Below are 20,181 nucleotides of genomic sequence, written 5' to 3'. Positions count from 1 at the left end.
CACTCTGAAGCTAATACATGGTTGAATGCGTTACATTCAAACGATTTTGAAATAACGCGACAGTAAGTCACGAGACTATCACAACCGATACAACGTGGTGGCAGAAAGGAATGCATTATGTTGGTATCAACTGACATTTCCCAGGTAATGTGAAAAGTGATTGCTTTACAAATATTCATACACACAGAGCATAAAGAATTTCGAATATCTAATATGGGTATATCCTTTATAATCAATAAGATAGAAAACAAAGCAAGTTGAATACGACGATATAGAAATATAACAAGAGCAAGTCGTGCCCCACCCACAGTGAGCAAAGTGTGGCGTCATATAACGAACACAAAGTCTAGAGCCGTTCATATATATATATCAGGTAATAATGCCAACATAATCAAGACGGATTTGCATCTTTAAGAAAGAACACAGGTTACGTGTAAATAAATTGCTTCCATGGCCTATCAATTTCACCATCGCAAAATTAAAGCAGCCAGATAAAAAAAAAAAAAAAAAAAGGAGTATCCATGCTATTTCATACAAATATATATCGGCCAAGCCGCCAGACGCAGTACCTACGGATTTCTGGGCAATCTGACTGCTAAAACGGACGATGGGAAAGTGTGATATTTCTACATTTATTTAATAATGGAAAAATTCAGGGAGAGACGTGGTTTTAACATGGCAACCTTACGACAGAGCATTTTGCAACTGACTACACAACAGGACTATTGTCAAGATTACGGTCATCTGATATGATATGACAGGACATGGAGAAATATACTGTAACGACGTGATAAAACTCTAAAATTGGTTTAATATAACGTAATCAACCTGTGTAATGCGTTACCAATGATTAAAAATATATTTATAAAGCAAAGGAAGTATCACAAAAATTTATGCAAGTGGGGGGTTAAGAAAATTAAACCACTTATGGCTACATTTTGTGTAATGTTTTATACTGTGGTCTGTATGGAGGAGAAAAAATGTTCATACCTTATATTCTTATGACACGGGCTTAGTATTAACAGAAATAACTTTTTTTTTCTTTAGTGCAAGGTTACACAGTGGACTACCTACTTTCTATCCTATGCTTGGAATCGAACCCCAAATGTTCGCGATGCAAGTTCGTACTCTTACTGCTTATCTTCTAGAGCTACCTTCACATGATGTAAATAAAACTCAATCACTCCAAAGTTAAAAAAGTCAAAATTGAATCCATTTGTAAATATCCAGTCTTGTACTTAGAAAAGGAAAGAAAAATACGTTTTTCCTTAAAATTTTCTACAGTTTTAACTAACTTGTCACATGGCTTATTAGCAAAGTTTAATAATTACCTTCAAGCATTATAATATCAACCAGTGGCTCAGTGGCAAGTCCAAAGGCTTATGACGTTAAAATCGGGTTTTGATACCTGTGTTAGTCACGGCACAAATAATCCATCGTGTAACTTTGTATTTAAGAGGCAACAACGAGAAATCGCTTGTATTCGATGTGTTAGCACATAACTGCAAAAGTCAAAACAAAAGAACTAACCATCACTGGTGCTACATGGAAAGATGAAACGAGTTGTTCGTTTTGTATGTTTCACTTTAATTAACAGCAAAAAACAAAAGTAGAAACACTGACGTTTTATCATAGACTCACTTCTGATTTCCTTAATATTATTTCACTAGCTAGTAAAGCTTGTACATCTGTTTCCTTAATACCAAGTAAAACATAAAAGAAGTAACACGTTCCTAAATAGTTATCAAATGTCCTATTGAAAATAAATGACACTAATTAGAAGTGTTAGTTATTCTTATTAGCACTAATTTAATAAGAATCAAGTTTTTCATTTTGTGATTTTCGTTTTTAAGATTTTTTATTCTTGAAAAGTCTTTCCCTAAACAGAAATTAAGTAGCACTAAGTGGTTATAGTATTATTTACAAGTGATTTTGACAACTCTAAATCTAGGCTAATCTACAGTATTACTAGTATTCACATAACTGTAGTATCTATAAAAGAAAGCACTTGTATACTGGTCCGTGAACCCGAGGGTTTATAGTTATTGTCCTGTTTCCGTAAAATTGTGCCCCTCACTTTGGGGGTGCCAAATACCACACTATTTGATTATATTAACCACAGAGTTGTCATTGGGTGATTTTTAACTAATTTCACTTTGATCTGTCAAAATCAGAAATGGTTAATTCAAGTAGCTATTGTGTAACTTTGTATACCACTTTTGTGGTAATAGTATCCACAAATTTTGAAAGATTTAAAACACAACAAGAGATTGATGGCATGTACAGCCTGTACAAGCCACTGATAAGAAAAACGTATTAATGATATGGATGTAAAGAAACACTTCATGAAATTTAAAACTTTAAGAACATATACTGGATGTAAATCAAACTCTACTATAGCATTTTGGAAGAAAAGTATTTAAAAAGTGTTTGAAATCATTTGCTAATAATATTAAACTTGGAAAGAAATACATCTGTTTATTACCTTCACTAAATTGAAATTCAATTTTGGAGTTCAGTATGACATAAATCCTGATTTTTCAAGATAATAATGGTGGCTACAGGGGAACTGTCAAATAGAAATGGTGCACAGGCCTAGTTTGCCATTGCCTAGTGAAGCCTCTGGTGTCAATTAATAATTCATAAATCACATTTTGTCAGTTATATTCTATAATTCAGTTCTTAAAATAATGTGTCTTACAGCCAAGTTAGAGGCAGTTTAACTGAAATCATGTGGAATATATTAAAGGTTCAAATGAAATTTCAAAAATGAAATGCAATTATTTCATCTGAACTGAATCAACAGTTACAAGTGGATTACTTAAAACCTACAATATTTAAACAGGAAACAAAACATTACACCAACCAGGAGTGAGTATTAATTTTATAGAGACATTCTGTCACTATCCCAATATTATATGAGCACTATTAATTTTTCTATAGAAGCTTTCTACACTGTGTGATAGATGAAAACTTTAAATATTGATATACTAATTCTACTTAAACTGTAAAGTTAATCAAAATGTGCCAGGCCTAAAGAGATATGATCAGCATTATCTATATTTGAAACTCAATGCTTTCTTTATTATTGTTATTATCCTGTGACATTCAATCACATCTACTAATGGAGATGTTCTTTTATTGTCCTGTAACATTTAATTAGCATTATTCATACTGATAACTAGATATGTTCTTTTTATTATCCTGGGATATTTAACCAGCATTTTTCACACATTCTTTTTATTATTCTGTGATACATAATCAGCATTATTCACACCTACTGATGGCAATGTTCTTTTTATTATCCTGTGATATTTAATCAGTATTATTCACACCTACTGATGGCAATGTTCCTTTTATTATCCTGCGATATTTAAGTAGCATTATTTACACATACTCATGGCAATGTTCCTTTTATTATCCTGCGATATTTAAGTAGCATTATTCACACCTACTAATGGCAATGTTCTGTTTATTATCCTGTGACATTTAATCACCATTATTCACAATGACTACTAAGAGTGTTCTCTTATTGTTGTTTTTCTTATATTTTTGATGCTGATACTGTAAGTTATGTTGTATTTTACAGAATTTTATCAAATTATTTACTAGAAAAACTACATTTTTAAAAAAATCAACCTACAGAATGTTGATGTTTAATGAGTTCAATAAATATTCCACAATAACGAGTAAAAGTTTAAGTTAAACACATTAATCAAGTTTAATATAGAAAAGTATTCTGACAACAAAAATACAGTACAGTTTTCATGATGTGTCTTCCAACAATAGGAAAGTTTAATCCGCTTTCATTTTACATAAGAACCGAAGTTGCAACATCTTGATGCCACCATGATCAACTTTCACAACTCCTTCGTTGTTGTCAATGGTGAGAAGTTCGCCAGTAGCTTCTCGATCCTCACCCATGATTACCTTTACCTTGAAATTGAAAAGTAAAACTTGAATATATCTTTTTGTTTTGTTAAATAATGAAGTTCACAAAATCAGTTTACACACAGAGATTCACTGGCCTCTCTAATTATAAAAATGTAAATGATTTTCAAAGTCTTTATCTAAATTCTTATCAAAACTTTAAATCATAATTAAGAATGTGAAATAACTAATAGCTGAATATTATATTTAATTTCTGGAAATACATAAACTCTAAAATTTTACATGAAAATTATTGAACATGCATTTCCAAAAATTTCTTCAAGTTTTCTTTCATCCAATATATCTTACAAAGTTTAGAGCCTCATACTAAATGTTCACAATGACATAAACAGATTGTTGAACACTTTTCTAAAAACACCATCATAAAGAATTAAATATTTTCAAGTTTTCATATTTTCAGTGACTGAAATTATTCAACACCTGACTTCAAATATTGAAAATTTTATCCACTAATTAATGACAAGACAGGCCACATTTTTAGTACCAATGTTTCTGTGATATTTATCTGGAAAATTAGACAAACAATATATGTCCTCAAAAACTACACACACACAATAATTCTTAAAATTTACAGATTACAAATTACTATATATATTCACACATTTCTCCTTTTACTAAAATATTAGTTGAAACAAAATACTAGAAATGTAACACACATCCACATATATATCTACAACACACACTGAATTACTTCTTTATTCCACATGTACATCCTACAACCAGTTTCTTACCCTGTTTCCTGCTGATGGTGTTACAGGTTCTAAATGTTCACTGAGAATGTTCACAACCCTGTCTTCCCTCAACAAGAATACAGAACACATTCCTCCCTGAAAGGTTAACACAACATTAGCAGATGTTTTGGATGTAACATAAAACATCTAAATAGCCTATGGATGATAATCTCTTACAAGGTTCAAATACACAGTAGCAAATTAACTCAATTCATCAAACACAGGAAAACTTGTGCATAAATTAAATCTCCCTAGATTTTTCCTTTTATGATAAAATATGTTTCTTCAAGTTTTGAATTATATATATATATATATATACCTATAACAGTCATACCCTTTTCAGAATACAAAAGAACAAAATGCTAACTGGAAGAGTGACCATTTTTTAAATATTTAAAAGTTGATTGCACACCAATAAAACTATATTTCAAACCAATCATACCTAATCCTTTAAACAGGATTCCAATAAAACCCTTCTGTTCAGAACAACCTTTGATTATTAATTAAAAGTGCTGCTCTTGCTGATTTTAGTCCAAAAAAGTGGTTCAAAATTAAGAAAACAGACAAAACTGCTAATCATGTTTTCTGTCAACAGAAATACATAAAACTGTGTAAAAATATGAAGACTTCATTGTTCATAAATATACAGATCTACTTACTGAAATTCCTCGTATAATGCCTGTTTGACCAATAAGGCCATCATCATCATGAGTTTCTCGTATTCTTACTTCAATATCTGTTGTCTGCCACTCTACTGATATATGTTCCATACCTGGGGAGCAGAAATAACAAAAAAAAATTAACAATAACACAATAGCTACTGAAACTGAGCTCACAACTGCATAGTAGTAGAAATATATAATACACAAAATTCTTAAGAAAATCTATCAGAACCTATTCCTCTTATAATGAAAGTAATTCACCTGTGCCTGGTGTTTGTGGGTTAAATGGTGATGAAGCACCAGGTGTCATTGGACTATAGCCATAGCCTGTAGGAGATGGAGTAGCTTGAAGCCCTGCAGGACTGGTTGTTCCTATATATCCAGTAGGACTTGGTGAAGCTAAAACAAGACCAAAAACATGTAAATTTAATAAATTTTCATGAGTTATCATTTCATGATTAAAAATTACTTGGTACACCAAGTTTGATATATATATCGCATACAGGTGGAAGCTTTCTCTGCACAGCATTTTGTTTCAAACACTTGTATTTTGTGATACCCCCTCTGAAATTACATATTTTGATAAAATGAACATGCAATATTTGTTACTTGAAATGATGTGGTTTTTTTTTAAATTCTGAAGTTTTCTGGGTATATGATACTTTTATATTTTAGTTACCATTATGTGTATGAATATTGTGTTGAAATCAATGCAATTATGAAAAATATGAAAACAAACACCAAAAGAGAAGTAAATAATTTTGAAACCATCAGTTTCTAACTATTTCTTAAATTCAGAAGTGCATAGTACTTAAAAACATACACTGCAGTGTGTTTGCACAATTTTTGAAAAACCTTACATTACATTTTACTTTTGAAACTAATTTGTGTTACAACCAGAAGATTTTGCAACTAACTGACAAAAACTCCAATTGCAAGTACTTTTATAGCTTTATAACAGCCAAACTTTAATGTACCACCTGTAATGAAAGAAAGGGTATTATCAGGTCATTGTAAAGGTTGTTCAACATAAGAATTTTCTCAGTTACAGTATCATATGTAGACTTTGAATGTATTTCAGGTATTGACAGTCTGAATTAGCTATACAACTGTCAAAATATTATAGTTAGTTTTATTACTTCTATTTTCATTTGTAATAAACACCTACTAATAAAAATAATTTGTAGACCATGGTCAGACCTTTAATTTGATAAAATTAAAAAGGAAAAAAAACATTAATAAGTGGGTTGTTTTGCTTACAGGCAGAAGTTACTTTGTTTACCTGCATAAAAACTGAAATATGAATTTCATGAATTATATCAAATAAATTTCATGAAATGACAAAATATAGGTTCTAAAATATTTTTGAGTTAAAACTTTGAAATTTAATTAGAATTAACATGTAATACTGACTTTAAAATCTTAAAACTTAAATTTCAAAAACTTTTATCAAACAGCAAAGAAATAAAAAAATAAAAGGAAATCTTGCCTTTGCTCTTCAAACATTATAACTTATATTTAAGTTACATTTTGATTCTAAACTTTGTGTATGAAAATATATCATACAGGCAACACTGTATTACTTAATATTTAGGAACAATAAAGTATTTATTTTATTTTCAATCACCTATAGGAACAATACTGTTTACACTTTTCTACACTTATTCCAAACAATTAATTATAGTTTTACATGTTTATATAGGTGTTTTTAGAATAATGATGAGGTCTTAGAATTAGTACATATATCATCACAATTACTCTAGTGCTTTGTAATAAACCATGAGAAGTAAATAATGGTAACTTGTTTTATTTATTAGGTAAACAAGTGCTTACCCTAAGTAAAAACTCAGTATTTATTGACTAACATAGATCTAACATCAAACATAAAACTAGGAATCACATCAATTTATTTTGTAAAATAAAACTTTCACTATAGGTTATCTTACAGAGCATGAAAACCCTTAGCGAAAGTATAAGAATATAACTAGAAAATCTATTCAGATAATTTCATAATATTATGTTAATGAGTAATAATGATGTTTAACTTCTCCACATTACCTGTAGCAATGTTTAATTTTTACAATGACAGTATAATACTTATTCTTTTAAAGGTCAGCTGTGTTGTTACTTTTCAATATTTTATATTATAAATAAGAAAGTTCCACTTCAACAATATGATATTTTAGATTAATCAATAATGACTATACAGTTTTAAAGTTAAGCAAAATTAAAATAATTAAACCATAATTGTTTTATACTCATGTCATATGACAAATATAATTAACTACAAATATGCTTCACCAGCTTGGTAAAGGCATTCCCACCATAACAAGTTATAATTTATTCACTGTAATGCTCAAAGCTTATTTCTTTATTTCTAATAATGTGATTAATAAAAAATAAGTTAGAAAAAACATTTAAATCTTTTAATTATAATTATTTATAACAATATTAAGAAAAACTTCATATAATTAGTAAACGTTAATATTTGGGGTGGTGAATTCACTCCCTAGGTATGCATCTACTTATACAACATTACATAATACAGTTATGAATTTCTAAAAAATATTAGTAGAGGTGGTTTTGCATTACTAAACTCTCCCCTGAATCCATAATTGCTTACTCAATGTTAAAAATAAACATGGTTATTAATTTCTGAAAAACATTGGGTTCCAAACCCAGAGACTTTTTACTAATAGAGCAGAGATCAATGATTTAACTTTCATAGGTCATCTTCAGGTTAACAAAAGAGATGACCAAAGGAGGTTGAAATGTTGTTCTCTGCTTTATTTTAATAAAACGTTTTAATACCCATACCAACTATCTTCAGATACATTTTTATTTCAAGTGGGTTTCTCATCATTACAGAGAGGGCCACAGACCATCCTTTCCCGAGATTCATTCCTGCTTACACAACATTAAATAATAGCTAATAATTTCTGGGGGAAAAAATGAATACAGTAATTAGCTGGACTAGTAGAGATCCATGCTTAATTAAACAACATGAAAGAATACAGTAATTAACTTCTTTGACAGAATGGATAGGGTTGAGATTCAGACTCTCTGGACTCTTCCCCTCTGCACATACTTTTACAGCTTTAACAATACAGTTATCCAATTAGAAATATAAAACAATTTAAAATTAAGTCAATTTTTATTTAGCATTTACACAGCCAAACAACTGGTGACAAGTGCTTCTCTCTAGTGAGCAGTTCAAAATTTTTACTTTTTCTTGTTCCTGAGCAGAAACTGTTATTTCCCAATTGATTACACCTAAAGTAAATGGGAAAGACCTATTTTTCTCTTCAAACTTTGCTTTTGTGACCTGGGTAATGAAATTTCAACATTTTAGGTAGATTCAGTGCTGAGTAGCTGATAGAGAATTTTCTCAAACATACAAGAATTTTCTAGAATGTTGTAGAACTTACGAGAATTTTAAAGAACTTTCCAAAGTAATATTTATATACAGGGGCTCACCATTCACCACTTCAGTTTAGTTCTGGCTGCCTAAGTGAACAGATAGATCTATCTGATTTTATCAGAGATGGCATCAAGAAGCTGCAAGCATTCTCCAGATGCATTCTGCTATATATGTGGCCAATTTATCATGACAAGAGCAAAAAACTACTCTGTGACAGTATCTGCTAAAATGTTTGAAGCCTACAACGCATATTTCGGCATGTCTCTCAAGGATCAAGACAAACCCTTGGCACCTCATTTTACCTGCAAGCACTGCAAAAAAAACTCTAAAATTTAAATATCTTATTTTTTTTAATTTCCAATAGTATAGAAAAAATATCACAAAATATTTTGCATGAACCTCTCACACATTAGTTATGGATGAAATAAATTTATTCTTCATAATAATTTTATTTTGCTCTTTTGCAGGATGGTATAGAGGGGAAAAGAGAGTCATGAAGTTAGCTATTCCAAGAATTTGGCATGAACCCACTTGACCACTCAAAGCAATTGCTACTTTTGTATGGTGGACCCTTTCAAATGTCGGGTTGGCAAGGAATGCATCTGCTATAATGTATCCAGACCTTCTATCAGTGCCCACACTGCCCTGAGCTCCCTGTACCCACCCTACCAGAGAGAAAGCAGCCACCCTCAGAAGAGGAGGTAGACGTTGAAGATCCAGATTGTAAGTTCAGAGGTGCAGCTGATGAGAGAAACCCATACTACCCCAGCCAAAGAGACCTCAATGACTTGACCAGAGACCTTGGTCTAACAAAGTCTATTGCTGTGATTATAATTGGGGGCTGATACATAAAAGTGATTTACATTACAGTCTCAAATCTTGAACAACTAGTCACTTCTAAACATTTTTGTTCATTTTTGTATAACTTTAGTATAAATACATGTACATCTTGATTCATATGTTGTTTCATTCAGACCTTATGTACATGACAATGTGCAAATTTGCTCGTTTTTACATAGAAAATAGATTAATTTCCAAGTTTCATTATGCAGGTCACAAGAGCAAAGTTTGAAGGAAATAATGGACATTTTCTGTACTTTTACAACATAGTAATTAAGAAATAACACATACTATCCAGGAACAAAATTTGTGTTACATAGTGTAATTTTAGTAGTATTGTAATAAACAAAAGTATGAGAAATTTTAGTGGCAATTGGAACAGTACTCAAATCCTCTAATTAGGACAACTTGCATTTTCACTTCAACATCAACAATATTAAAAAGAGTTTTTCTCATCAGAATTTTAACTTCTAAAGAATGAAAACTCAAATCTTCAATACATCTGTTATAAGAAATGTGTGTTTAAAACAATAACTTTGATAAAATCAAATTTCTAGAGTCTAAACATATGCACTTAGCAACAAACAAACAAAAATAATAGCAATATTTTGAATATTTTAATAAGTTAAAATAATCAGAATGAGTAAACAGTTGGAAATCTTAACTTTATTTATTTGATTATCTTCATGATAATCAATTTAATCATAGTTTCAGTTAATCAACTGACAAAATAACTGAAAATAGTAATAATCAGTACAACTAATTTCAATTAGATGATAATTTTCATGACATTAATTGTAATTTTGATTAAAAGATTACTTAATTAGACACTGATGCATTGCTCTTAGGTAATCTACTATTACAAAAGTTTTATTAAACTACTTTATGAAAAGTTTGGTATCAAATTGGTGTGTCACATGGTATGTTGAATGCAGTGCTGTTTCAAATTAGATGTTTCTGATGTCAAAATACTAATTCTATAGTTTTTAACAAATCAGATACTCAAATTACTGATACTAAGAAGCTAGAATATAAAACAAGAACTTCCGATCCTTTCAATTTTCTGAAATATTAATATATTTATTGAATCAACAAAGGTGGGTCTTCCCACCTCTTCCATTTTTAAAAATACTAGCTTATATACATTTACTTCACTCAATGACATGTATAGCCAACTGAAAGCTCAGAAAGTCACCCTAGTGGTTTTCTCAGATTCTGCATAGTATTTGTGCTGGAAAATTTTTCTCTTTATGCTAAATTCCAAATGATAAGGTAAGACATTAGCAAGCTCAAAAATTTCATATTTTTTAGACCTAAATACAGCTTAATTATCAAGCTTGATAAATTATAGTGGACTTTTGTGGTGTTAATATAGCAATTTATGATTTTTTTAAATTTCAAAATGCATACATAAAACCTAAAAATAATTTTGCTTTACTTCCTCCACATGTGAAATTTGATAAAATGTAACAACTTCCAGCTAGAAACAAACAAGTACAAAGTTCATAACTACAAGAAATAATATTCTACATTCTACAAAAAATAACTGTGATGTGACTGCATTTTTTACTTTTATGTCATGTTAGCCAGACATGACTGAAAGGTCAATATATATAGTTATACTGTTTGTTATGTGTTTTCATGTTATAATTTTAGTCATTCTACAATGAAGAAAAGCATAACTTACATCTATTTCCTAATTTTTTAGAGTAGTCACAAGGTTGGTGAAGTCAACCAAGCATGTAAAGATATATAGTAGGGACAGTAACAAATAAAGTATAAACTTTTTACAAAACAAAAGTGTTTGACAGTAATTACCTGGAGGTTATAAATGTTTTGCATGGGAAATTTGAAAAGTTTTAATAATAATTACCTGGAAGTTATAAAGGTTTAGTATGAAAAATTTGAAAAGAGCTTGGTAATAATTACCTGGAGGTTATAAAGATTTTGCATGGGAAATTTGAAAAGTGTTTAGTAATAATTACCTAGAAGTTATGAAGGTTTAGCTTGAAGAATCTGAAAGGTGTTTGATGATAATTACCTGGAGGTTATAAAGATTTTGCAGGGAAAATTTGAAAAAGTGTTTGATGATAATTACTTGGAGGTTATAAAGATGTTGCATGGGACATTTGAAGTGTTTGATGCATAAAAGTATCTTTAATAATAAAATCAAAATTACTTTACATGTTTGATAATCAACATTACTATAGAAAAATGCATGATAAAAATATTACTTAAAAATCTTAAAACTTAACTAAAAAATATCTGATATTTAAGGTATAAAAGCCTTGTAATGTTTGCTGATAATCTGTAAAATTGAAAAGATACACTTGTGTATTAAATTATAGCATGTAAACTATAACAAGCACAAAATAGTTATGAGATTAGTCCAAGCCCAAAGTGAGACAGTTATCTTGGAACTCAATAAAATTAATTATGAAAGATAGCTTTGGATGTTGTTTTAAATGCATTTCTCACTACTGGTTCTTGAGACACATTTAATTTCAGTACTTTACCTTGGTAGCCGACAGGTGATGGTGAAGGTTGGTATGGTGAATAATTATGATCAGAACTAAACATCCCTGGAGTCTGTGGAGTATATGGTCCCTGGGGAGTTTCTGGTTGATAACCTGGGGTGGCAGGATTGTAGCCAGGGGATGGTGAAGGTTCACTAAAATGGTAGTCTTCAAAATCATTGTGTCTGAAAATACATATACAATTGTATTTAATATACTTTAATAAACTTTTATTTCAGGTACATTTATCCAAAACTAGTATGAAAATAAATGTCTTTAGAGTCTCACTAGTGATATAATGCACTGTTAGATATTTTATGCAGAGTTAATATTATTCCATCTTAACAAATAAAAACAAACTGAAAGAACACACAAAATCTACTTATCTGTACTATAAGTACATATAGCCCATACTAATAATGTTCAGTATTACATCTACTATGGAAACACGATGAAATATCACTGCATATTTCCAACCTATTGTTTATAATTGGTATTATTTAATTTTCCAATGACAAATGTAAATTCATAATTTCAACTACATTTTCTTTGCGACTGGCTCTTCAACAGCATCACAGTAATATGAAAAATGTTCCTAATATTTTTCCATGTAAAGTTGGTCAATGTGCCTGACAATGTGAGAACAAACATCAGTTTCCATATTTTGACTTTTAATATGGTATCTATCTTTAAGAAATGTAACAAACTTTCAGTAAACATTACGTGTCTCTTTTACAAAAAATCACTTTTTTTTAATTAAGTATTTCTATTAATGAATATAAAGTCACAGAGCATTGACTGCTGCATCCAGTGATTTTTATGTGAAGATTAAAAACACTCTTATTTATCATTATGCAAATGAAGTTTGAAAAATAGCCTCTAAACATCCTAAGTGGGCAACTAATGTTTTTTTTCAGTAAATCCTTGTTTTATCTGTTATTTTCTCTACCGTAACTCTATATTTGACTGATATAAAACCACCATAAAGATATACAAAATAAATCTATAAATCTAAATGTTTTTTTCTGGAATGACTGAAAATTATAACAGAAAGTCATAATTGTTTATCTACAACAGCTTATAACAATCTAAACCTGTTTTTAATTAATTTTATTGTTTCATTGCCCTGTTTAACAATGTCTAACTAATTACTTCACCATAAAAATTGTAAATCGCTCAGCAAATGTGTAGCTCTTATTATTGTACTGAATTAGGCAACGCATAAGCTGCCTGCATGTATACCTCATTAAGAATTAATGTTATCTAGCCTAATAAATTTCCAGTTTTTGTGTTTTAGTTCTTTTGTAATAGTAAATAAAAAACAGAAATACAGTATTTTCATTTGATCTTCTTGATGATGAAAAAAACCACTTAAAATAAAAATGTATCTCAGAACAACTGGTATGGGTATAAACACTTTTATTGATATGCAGAGAACATTTCAACCTTCAAAAGTCATCTTCAGGTTAACAGGTTTGGTTACTAATGAAATTTAAACTTACTTTTTTATAATGATAGTACTAGTACACCAAATAATTTTTATTGCTTAAATTATACATACAAGAACACAGCACAGCAACACACACAAAGAAAACAATGTCCTATAACCATTATAATTTACCTAAACAAAAAAATCTTAAAATAGTTCCCTCAGTTACTCAGTCTGAAAACCACAAGATAAACCTTCAAATTGAAGACATTTTCAACAATATTTTGTGCTGAAAACAGTGTAGCATTATATGAATCTAATTTTCTAGTTTATGACTATAAACAAAGACTGGAGGCTATAAAAATTACACATTACCATAATAATATCTATATTAAATTGAGTAATTACATTACATTCTCTACTTCAGAGGAGACAGATAAATTAGAGAAGGGAAAGATTTAGAGAACAGATGTTACAATTCTCATATTAGAAGAAAATGAGGATTTACTTAGACATTTCTTTATAAAATTAAAACTTGTATAATACTAAAATTTCATTTATTACCCACATGTTGATGCTAATTTTATCCAAGTACATTGATAATAAAGTACCTTAATTAAATTCTGAGTGTAACTCTGTAATGGGTCATGACATGCACACTAACCTACCCATAGCAAAAGGGATTAAACCAATTTTATAATAAGCATTTTTTCAGAGAATGTTCTTTAATAAACCCTTTACATTTACAGTGGTGTTTATCTAACCTGTATTATTTTCAAACATTAATATGCTTTTTGAGTTTCATTTCTGCTTTTTTAAAGATTGAATTTTCTATAATTAGTACAGCAAACAATTACAGTACTACTACATTTTTCCCTTGAAGTAGACATATTATAAATAGCTGATGTTTTGGCATAAATGAAAAAAAGTCTCTTCTGAGTAGTTAAATCACAATATTTAGCAAGTTTTAACCACACATAACTATACCTGGCTGGAGTATTAGTGACTGTGGGGTCCCACGCTCCATGGCTCGGCGTTCTGCTACCTTCATGCAAAGGTGTCTGGTTCCCATAATGTGGAGTTCTACTACCTAAAACAAAAAAATGTATGTATCAGTAAATAATTCTGGTTTATGATGCTTGTCCATACATTTAATTTAATTTTATTATTGGCTTCATATAATTTCAGAAATGTTGATGTCAAAACGTTTTGTTTTAGTACTATCTCCAATTCATATATTCTTCATCACATCACACAAGAATACTAAATAAGTAGTTATTAAAAGCTATTTAAAATTGGAAGGATTACATCTGTATCTGTTGATAAGTCAGATGTTCTACACGAACATAACACTGCTTAATAGCCCCCACTGGGACAACAGTAAGTCTATGGATTTACAATGCTCAAATCAGGTGTTCAATTCCCCTTGGTGGACACAACAGATAGCCCAATGTGGCTTTGCTATAGGAAAACACACACACACACACACTGCTTAATAAGCAGTGTTCACTTCATTGATAAGTAAAGAAACATTTAAAATTACACAGATGATTACTTCCAAAACCACTACATAATCCAGTTTATCTTTCTAGCATTTAATTTCCCCTGCCTGGAGACATCACCTGTTTTAACCACTCACACCACCATACAATAGTGTGTTGTTTGCCAGTCAAGTAGGCTAGAATACAGTGTGACACATGAACCATAAAAGCAAAAAATAAAAATATTTGTTGCTTTTAAATTTGGTTTTATTTACCCTTGAAACAGAACACTTTTAAAAAACCCTGCATTAGTACGTTTCTTAAATTGTACTTTCGGTTACTACAAGAATTACATGATTACATTTAAACTTTAAAAGTCTTAACAAGAAAGTAACACCTTTTTGGACAAGGTATTACCTTCTTATAAAATTAATTTCAAATATCTGGTACATGCAGTTTATGATGGAAGATGTTGACTTTTAAATAAATCATCAAGCAAATGTTATATTGTCTGAATAATGACTTTAGTACTAATCAGGAAAACAACTGGACTGAAAAAGCACTATTACAACAGAAGCTACGTGGTTTGTTTGTTATACTAATGCAACATTTGGATAGTACTATAAAAAATTTTCAGTCAAAGTATACCGAATCCTTACCTTATTGTACTTATTCTAGATCGTTTGAATTAACTTTATATATTTGTATTTCTGCTTTACTTTCTCCTTCAAGCAAAGTTTGCCTCATTATAATAATACCCTATTGCATTGAGTTATTTAATCTCCTGCATGTTCTCTAATTTACACTTGATTTACACTATGAAAATATGAACATATTTACCATCATGCAGTGGAGTCTGAGAACCATACATTGGTGTCCTGGAGCCAGCACCATACATTGGGGTTGTACTTCCATACATTGGCGTCCGACTATAAGAAGACACACTGCCACCTTTTCCAGGAGCACTGTGAATGAACTCAAATGAACATTATTCATGAACATTTCAAACCTAAAAGTCTTTCTACTGAAAGTTACTATTTTACTTTTTAGACACTAATGTTTTAAAATCTTTTTAAGATTATTCAAACTTTTTGAAAAAAGAAAATTTCTTTTTCTTCTACATTAAATCTCACAGAGTAAATGATTTTCTCTTCATGCATACTACGTTTTACTTTCTTTCCTTTCAGGCAGAGCTTACAAAAGAACAGAATAATTATAAGCAATACATAGTTTGAAGTGTTGCTTTCAACAAGCTTAAACATATTTCATTTTTTTGCTGCATTTGTTTTAACATTTAAATAAATACCAATACTCTATGACTCTTAAGATTCATCCATTTCATAGAGTAACAGGAATTAATTAACTTTAATTAAAAATATGAAATTTCTTAAATGAATCTTATCAGACAGAATATGAAATCTTTTAGTTATAACCAACATATTTAGAATATACTCATTTTGTTAAATATATATAATTACAATAGTTCTTTATCTTGAAAAATCTAGAGTAACTGGCATGAAATGTGCACTATTCTCATGTTGTACCATTAGAAGTGATGAATATACCTAAAACAATTAATGGCATAACAATGAACACGAATGACAAGAACTATAAAACCTCACGTTTAGCTGATACTTTAGAATAACAACAAATACAATTACTATATAGTTTGTGCTCAGTTGACTCGCACAATAATAGTGAAGAATATTGTGTATAATACTTAATTAAAGAATAATAATCAGTAACAATAACAAAAACTTACCCAACAGTAGCCAGCCTAGTTCTGTCAACAGAGATGGTCTGACACTTGGAATGCAACTCCACACGAGCTGTAGATTCTGTTGCATCTTTCACAATACCAATATGACCTGGAAACAATACATTGTAGGTTAGCAGTACTTTAAACAAATAATCTTTATAATACCAATACTTTGATTATAATGAGATGTACTTAATACATAATTAAAAATATTAAGGAACTAGTTTACTAACAAATTTTAATTTTCCCTGACTACTAACACTGACTACTTCAAATTTACTTATATGAACACTCAAAATGTAGCTAACGACAAACCTTTGTATGGCCCCTGGGTAATTTTGATTGTTTGCCCAATTAACTCATTATCACGACGGCCTCGTCCTCTGCCCATACCTCCTCCTCCTCCTCCACCACCACCAGCTCCAGGACCTGGACTTCGTCCCCCCCCAGAGGGATGCATGGGGCTGGTAATTCGGGGAGAAAGAGGACTATATCCACCCATTGCTGGGGCTGGAGTAGGCTAAGAAGTGGAAAAAATTACAAGTCACTTATGTTCAACTGATATTTCACTTACAATTTTTTTTATATATTTATCTAAATAAAGTTATAAAATCCCTATTAAACACACATTTTGGGAATAGACTTAGTACACTCCATTCAAGTTTAAAAACTAAAATATTCCAAAGAGTCACTTAAGCTCAACTTTCTATTTAGTTAACAAACCTTCTTATCAACTAACCCATAACACTTAGTAACTAATTTTTCTTTCTTTAGATTTCTCACATACACACACTAAATAAAATCAGTGTTTTCACAATAAACAAACAACAGCCCTTTTAACATCAACTTAGATTTCATAAAATCAAATTAGCTGGTCATTTTTCACTATTTAAAATCCTGTTCATTCAAAATCATGCCCTATTACAGTATTTCAAGTTAATTAACTAAGCCTTTTTTACTAATCAATTAGAAAAAAATGTTTTCAGTTATAAAACCAACTTATGTGAAGAACGTAATAATTACACAGGTACATATTAGTCTAACTAAAAAATATGATTCACCCTCAAACTCTTAACATCAACCAAATAACTTCAAACATTATCAAACTCTAGAACTAAACATTTTCATTGATGTTTCACTAAACAGAACTTTCTACCTTCACTACAGCCTACCATGAAAAATCCCTGGAACTTTCACATCATCATCAGCTTTATATAACTTATACTTTGGATTTGTAAATAATATTTCAACCATAACATTACCCATACTAAGTTAACTACTTTAAAAGTTCAATTATTACTTATCCAAGAACGTGCACTTTAATTTACCTGGAAATTCAAGTAATAATCCCCACAGATGTATGACCTACATATGATGAAATTTTAATAAACCTTGAAACTTCAACAACTATTAAAAGTCGTCCTACAAGTGCTAATAATAAAAGCTTATATTTTAGTGTTATTGAGCTTGATGCTCTGAATGTTAGTTATCTTGAAACATCAAATATTGTACATCACAAAATTTAAAATGCTACTGAATTTGAAACTTCATGTGTTAAAATCTTGATATTTCAAGTTTAGAAACTTCATAAATCAAGTGCTACCTACTCTGGAGCTTCCAGCAAGTGAAAGACTTCTTGTCTTGGAAACAAAAATTCCCCCATTTTCCAGCAACATGCGTGAGTGCAGAAAAGCAAAGCTTCTATATAGATGTTTTATTTCCCCTTGAAATCCCTAAGAAAAGTTTAAGTATTATTTGTAATTTTTGAAGTTTACTTAATGTTTCATATATGTTTCTCAACAAATGATATTCTCACTAAAAAGTCATTTTAAGTATCTCTGAATCATAATAACAGCTGTAAAATATTTAAAGTAAAACAAATTTATATCCTATGAAGTGTAAGCATAAGCTGCACAAAACCCAAAGCACTTAAAAGTACTTTCTTAAATAAATCAGTTCATCACAAAACTGTATCATTTATTACTGCTATTTTCTTTACTGTAATGCTGAAGGTCATTCTCAAAAACAATGAGAATCAGATAGTTCACTACTGAACAAAATGTCTAAGTTTTAAATTATAAGTAATAAAACATGTTTATCTTAAGACAAAAATATTTGTAATTTTCAAGGTGATCTAATTATATGTAAGAAAATTTGTAAATCTGCATGGTTCTATATGTTTGTCTTCAGTAGTTTATCTTTGAAAGTGATAACTAGGTATACTAGATCTACACATTCGGAAGTTGTTTCAGATGCATGCCAAAATTTGAAAGTTAAAATGGGGATATATGTATATATACCTTCAGAGTGAAGTAAAAATCTACTTTACAAACACTTGAATTTTTCAAAAACAATGATTATATAATTTTTTATATGACAGAAACAAAAATGTTTAAAGTATGTACCAAGTTTACTGTAAATCACATCATCCCTTCTTGAAATATTGTACAGTTTCACTAAATCTACACAAATATTACTCTAATTATTAAAATGCAACAAATAAATACGTATTGGTTTGATATTTATTTTTTAAATGCAAAATTAACAAGAATACTGATATTCTGTACAAATCTTCATGTTATTGAATGTGAAAATATTAAAACTTTTGTGAATAGTCTCATATGTTGCTGTATTAGTTGTCTCTTGAGTCATTTTCTGTGTTCCACATGTAGATTTCCTCAACTTGGTGACCTGTGTGCTCACTCAACTACATACAATTGTTTTCCTGGATTTACAAATAAATTCTCTGTAACCTGTGGAAAGTCAATCCCAATAACTATTTCTCTCTGGTTCAACTATTACTTAAGAAAAATGTAGCATCTTTTGATTTTCATTAATGTTCACCATGTTCTTTATATCTAATCTACTTATCAACATTTTAAATTTTAATGTTACAAATATTTCCAAATTTCATAAATGTACAAAAAGGCACTATAATATATACTTGTTTAGAATACATAAAAACTATATTATTATTAAATATTCTTACTGAATGTGGCCCATCCACAACTTTGACAATATCTCTAACTTGTATTTGGTTCTGCTCTGAATCAAGAGCTACTGCTCTTCTAGTGTCTTTCTTTTTGGTGACTGACTGATGTTTCACATGTACAAGCTACAAAAACATGGAAGATACAAGACAATAATGAGCCTATGAATTACACAGTAATATAACTATTATATTGAGATTATAGTGTAATTAAGTATTTGTAGTCATTACATGACTTGTTAATTAAAATTTTTATTAATAAAACATTCTAATAAAAAACAACAGATTTGTTATATATGAAAAAAAATACTTGTCATAAATTAGCACTTTTAAGGATTTCTATGCCACAGTAATGCAACTATTTCCTTTTATGTATCAAGCATCTCACTATCTCTGCATATA

At 29.8% G+C, this 20,181-nt stretch overlaps 1 protein-coding gene across 1 annotated transcript in view; it reads right to left on the bottom strand.

The window, feature by feature from the left end:
- Nucleotides 1–3,696: 3,696 nt before the first annotated feature.
- The window catches only part of LOC143249243 (transcription elongation factor SPT5-like), a 65,839-nt gene continuing 49,354 nt past the window's right edge, over nucleotides 3,697–20,181 (bottom strand). Inside the window, 11 exon segments of the mRNA XM_076498743.1 lie at nucleotides 3,697–3,936; nucleotides 4,683–4,778; nucleotides 5,342–5,454; nucleotides 5,606–5,743; nucleotides 12,122–12,306; nucleotides 14,538–14,640; nucleotides 15,872–15,996; nucleotides 16,794–16,899; nucleotides 17,106–17,310; nucleotides 18,398–18,523; nucleotides 19,780–19,905. Coding sequence (XP_076354858.1) covers nucleotides 3,796–3,936; nucleotides 4,683–4,778; nucleotides 5,342–5,454; nucleotides 5,606–5,743; nucleotides 12,122–12,306; nucleotides 14,538–14,640; nucleotides 15,872–15,996; nucleotides 16,794–16,899; nucleotides 17,106–17,310; nucleotides 18,398–18,523; nucleotides 19,780–19,905 — 1,464 coding nt within the window. The 3' untranslated portion in view covers nucleotides 3,697–3,795.

Source organism: Tachypleus tridentatus, chromosome 4 (assembly GCF_004210375.1).
Source record: "Tachypleus tridentatus isolate NWPU-2018 chromosome 4, ASM421037v1, whole genome shotgun sequence".
Classification (NCBI taxonomy): domain Eukaryota; kingdom Metazoa; phylum Arthropoda; class Merostomata; order Xiphosura; family Limulidae; genus Tachypleus; species Tachypleus tridentatus.
Note: the sequence above shows the minus strand (reverse complement) of the source record. Positions and strands in the feature narration are given on the sequence as shown.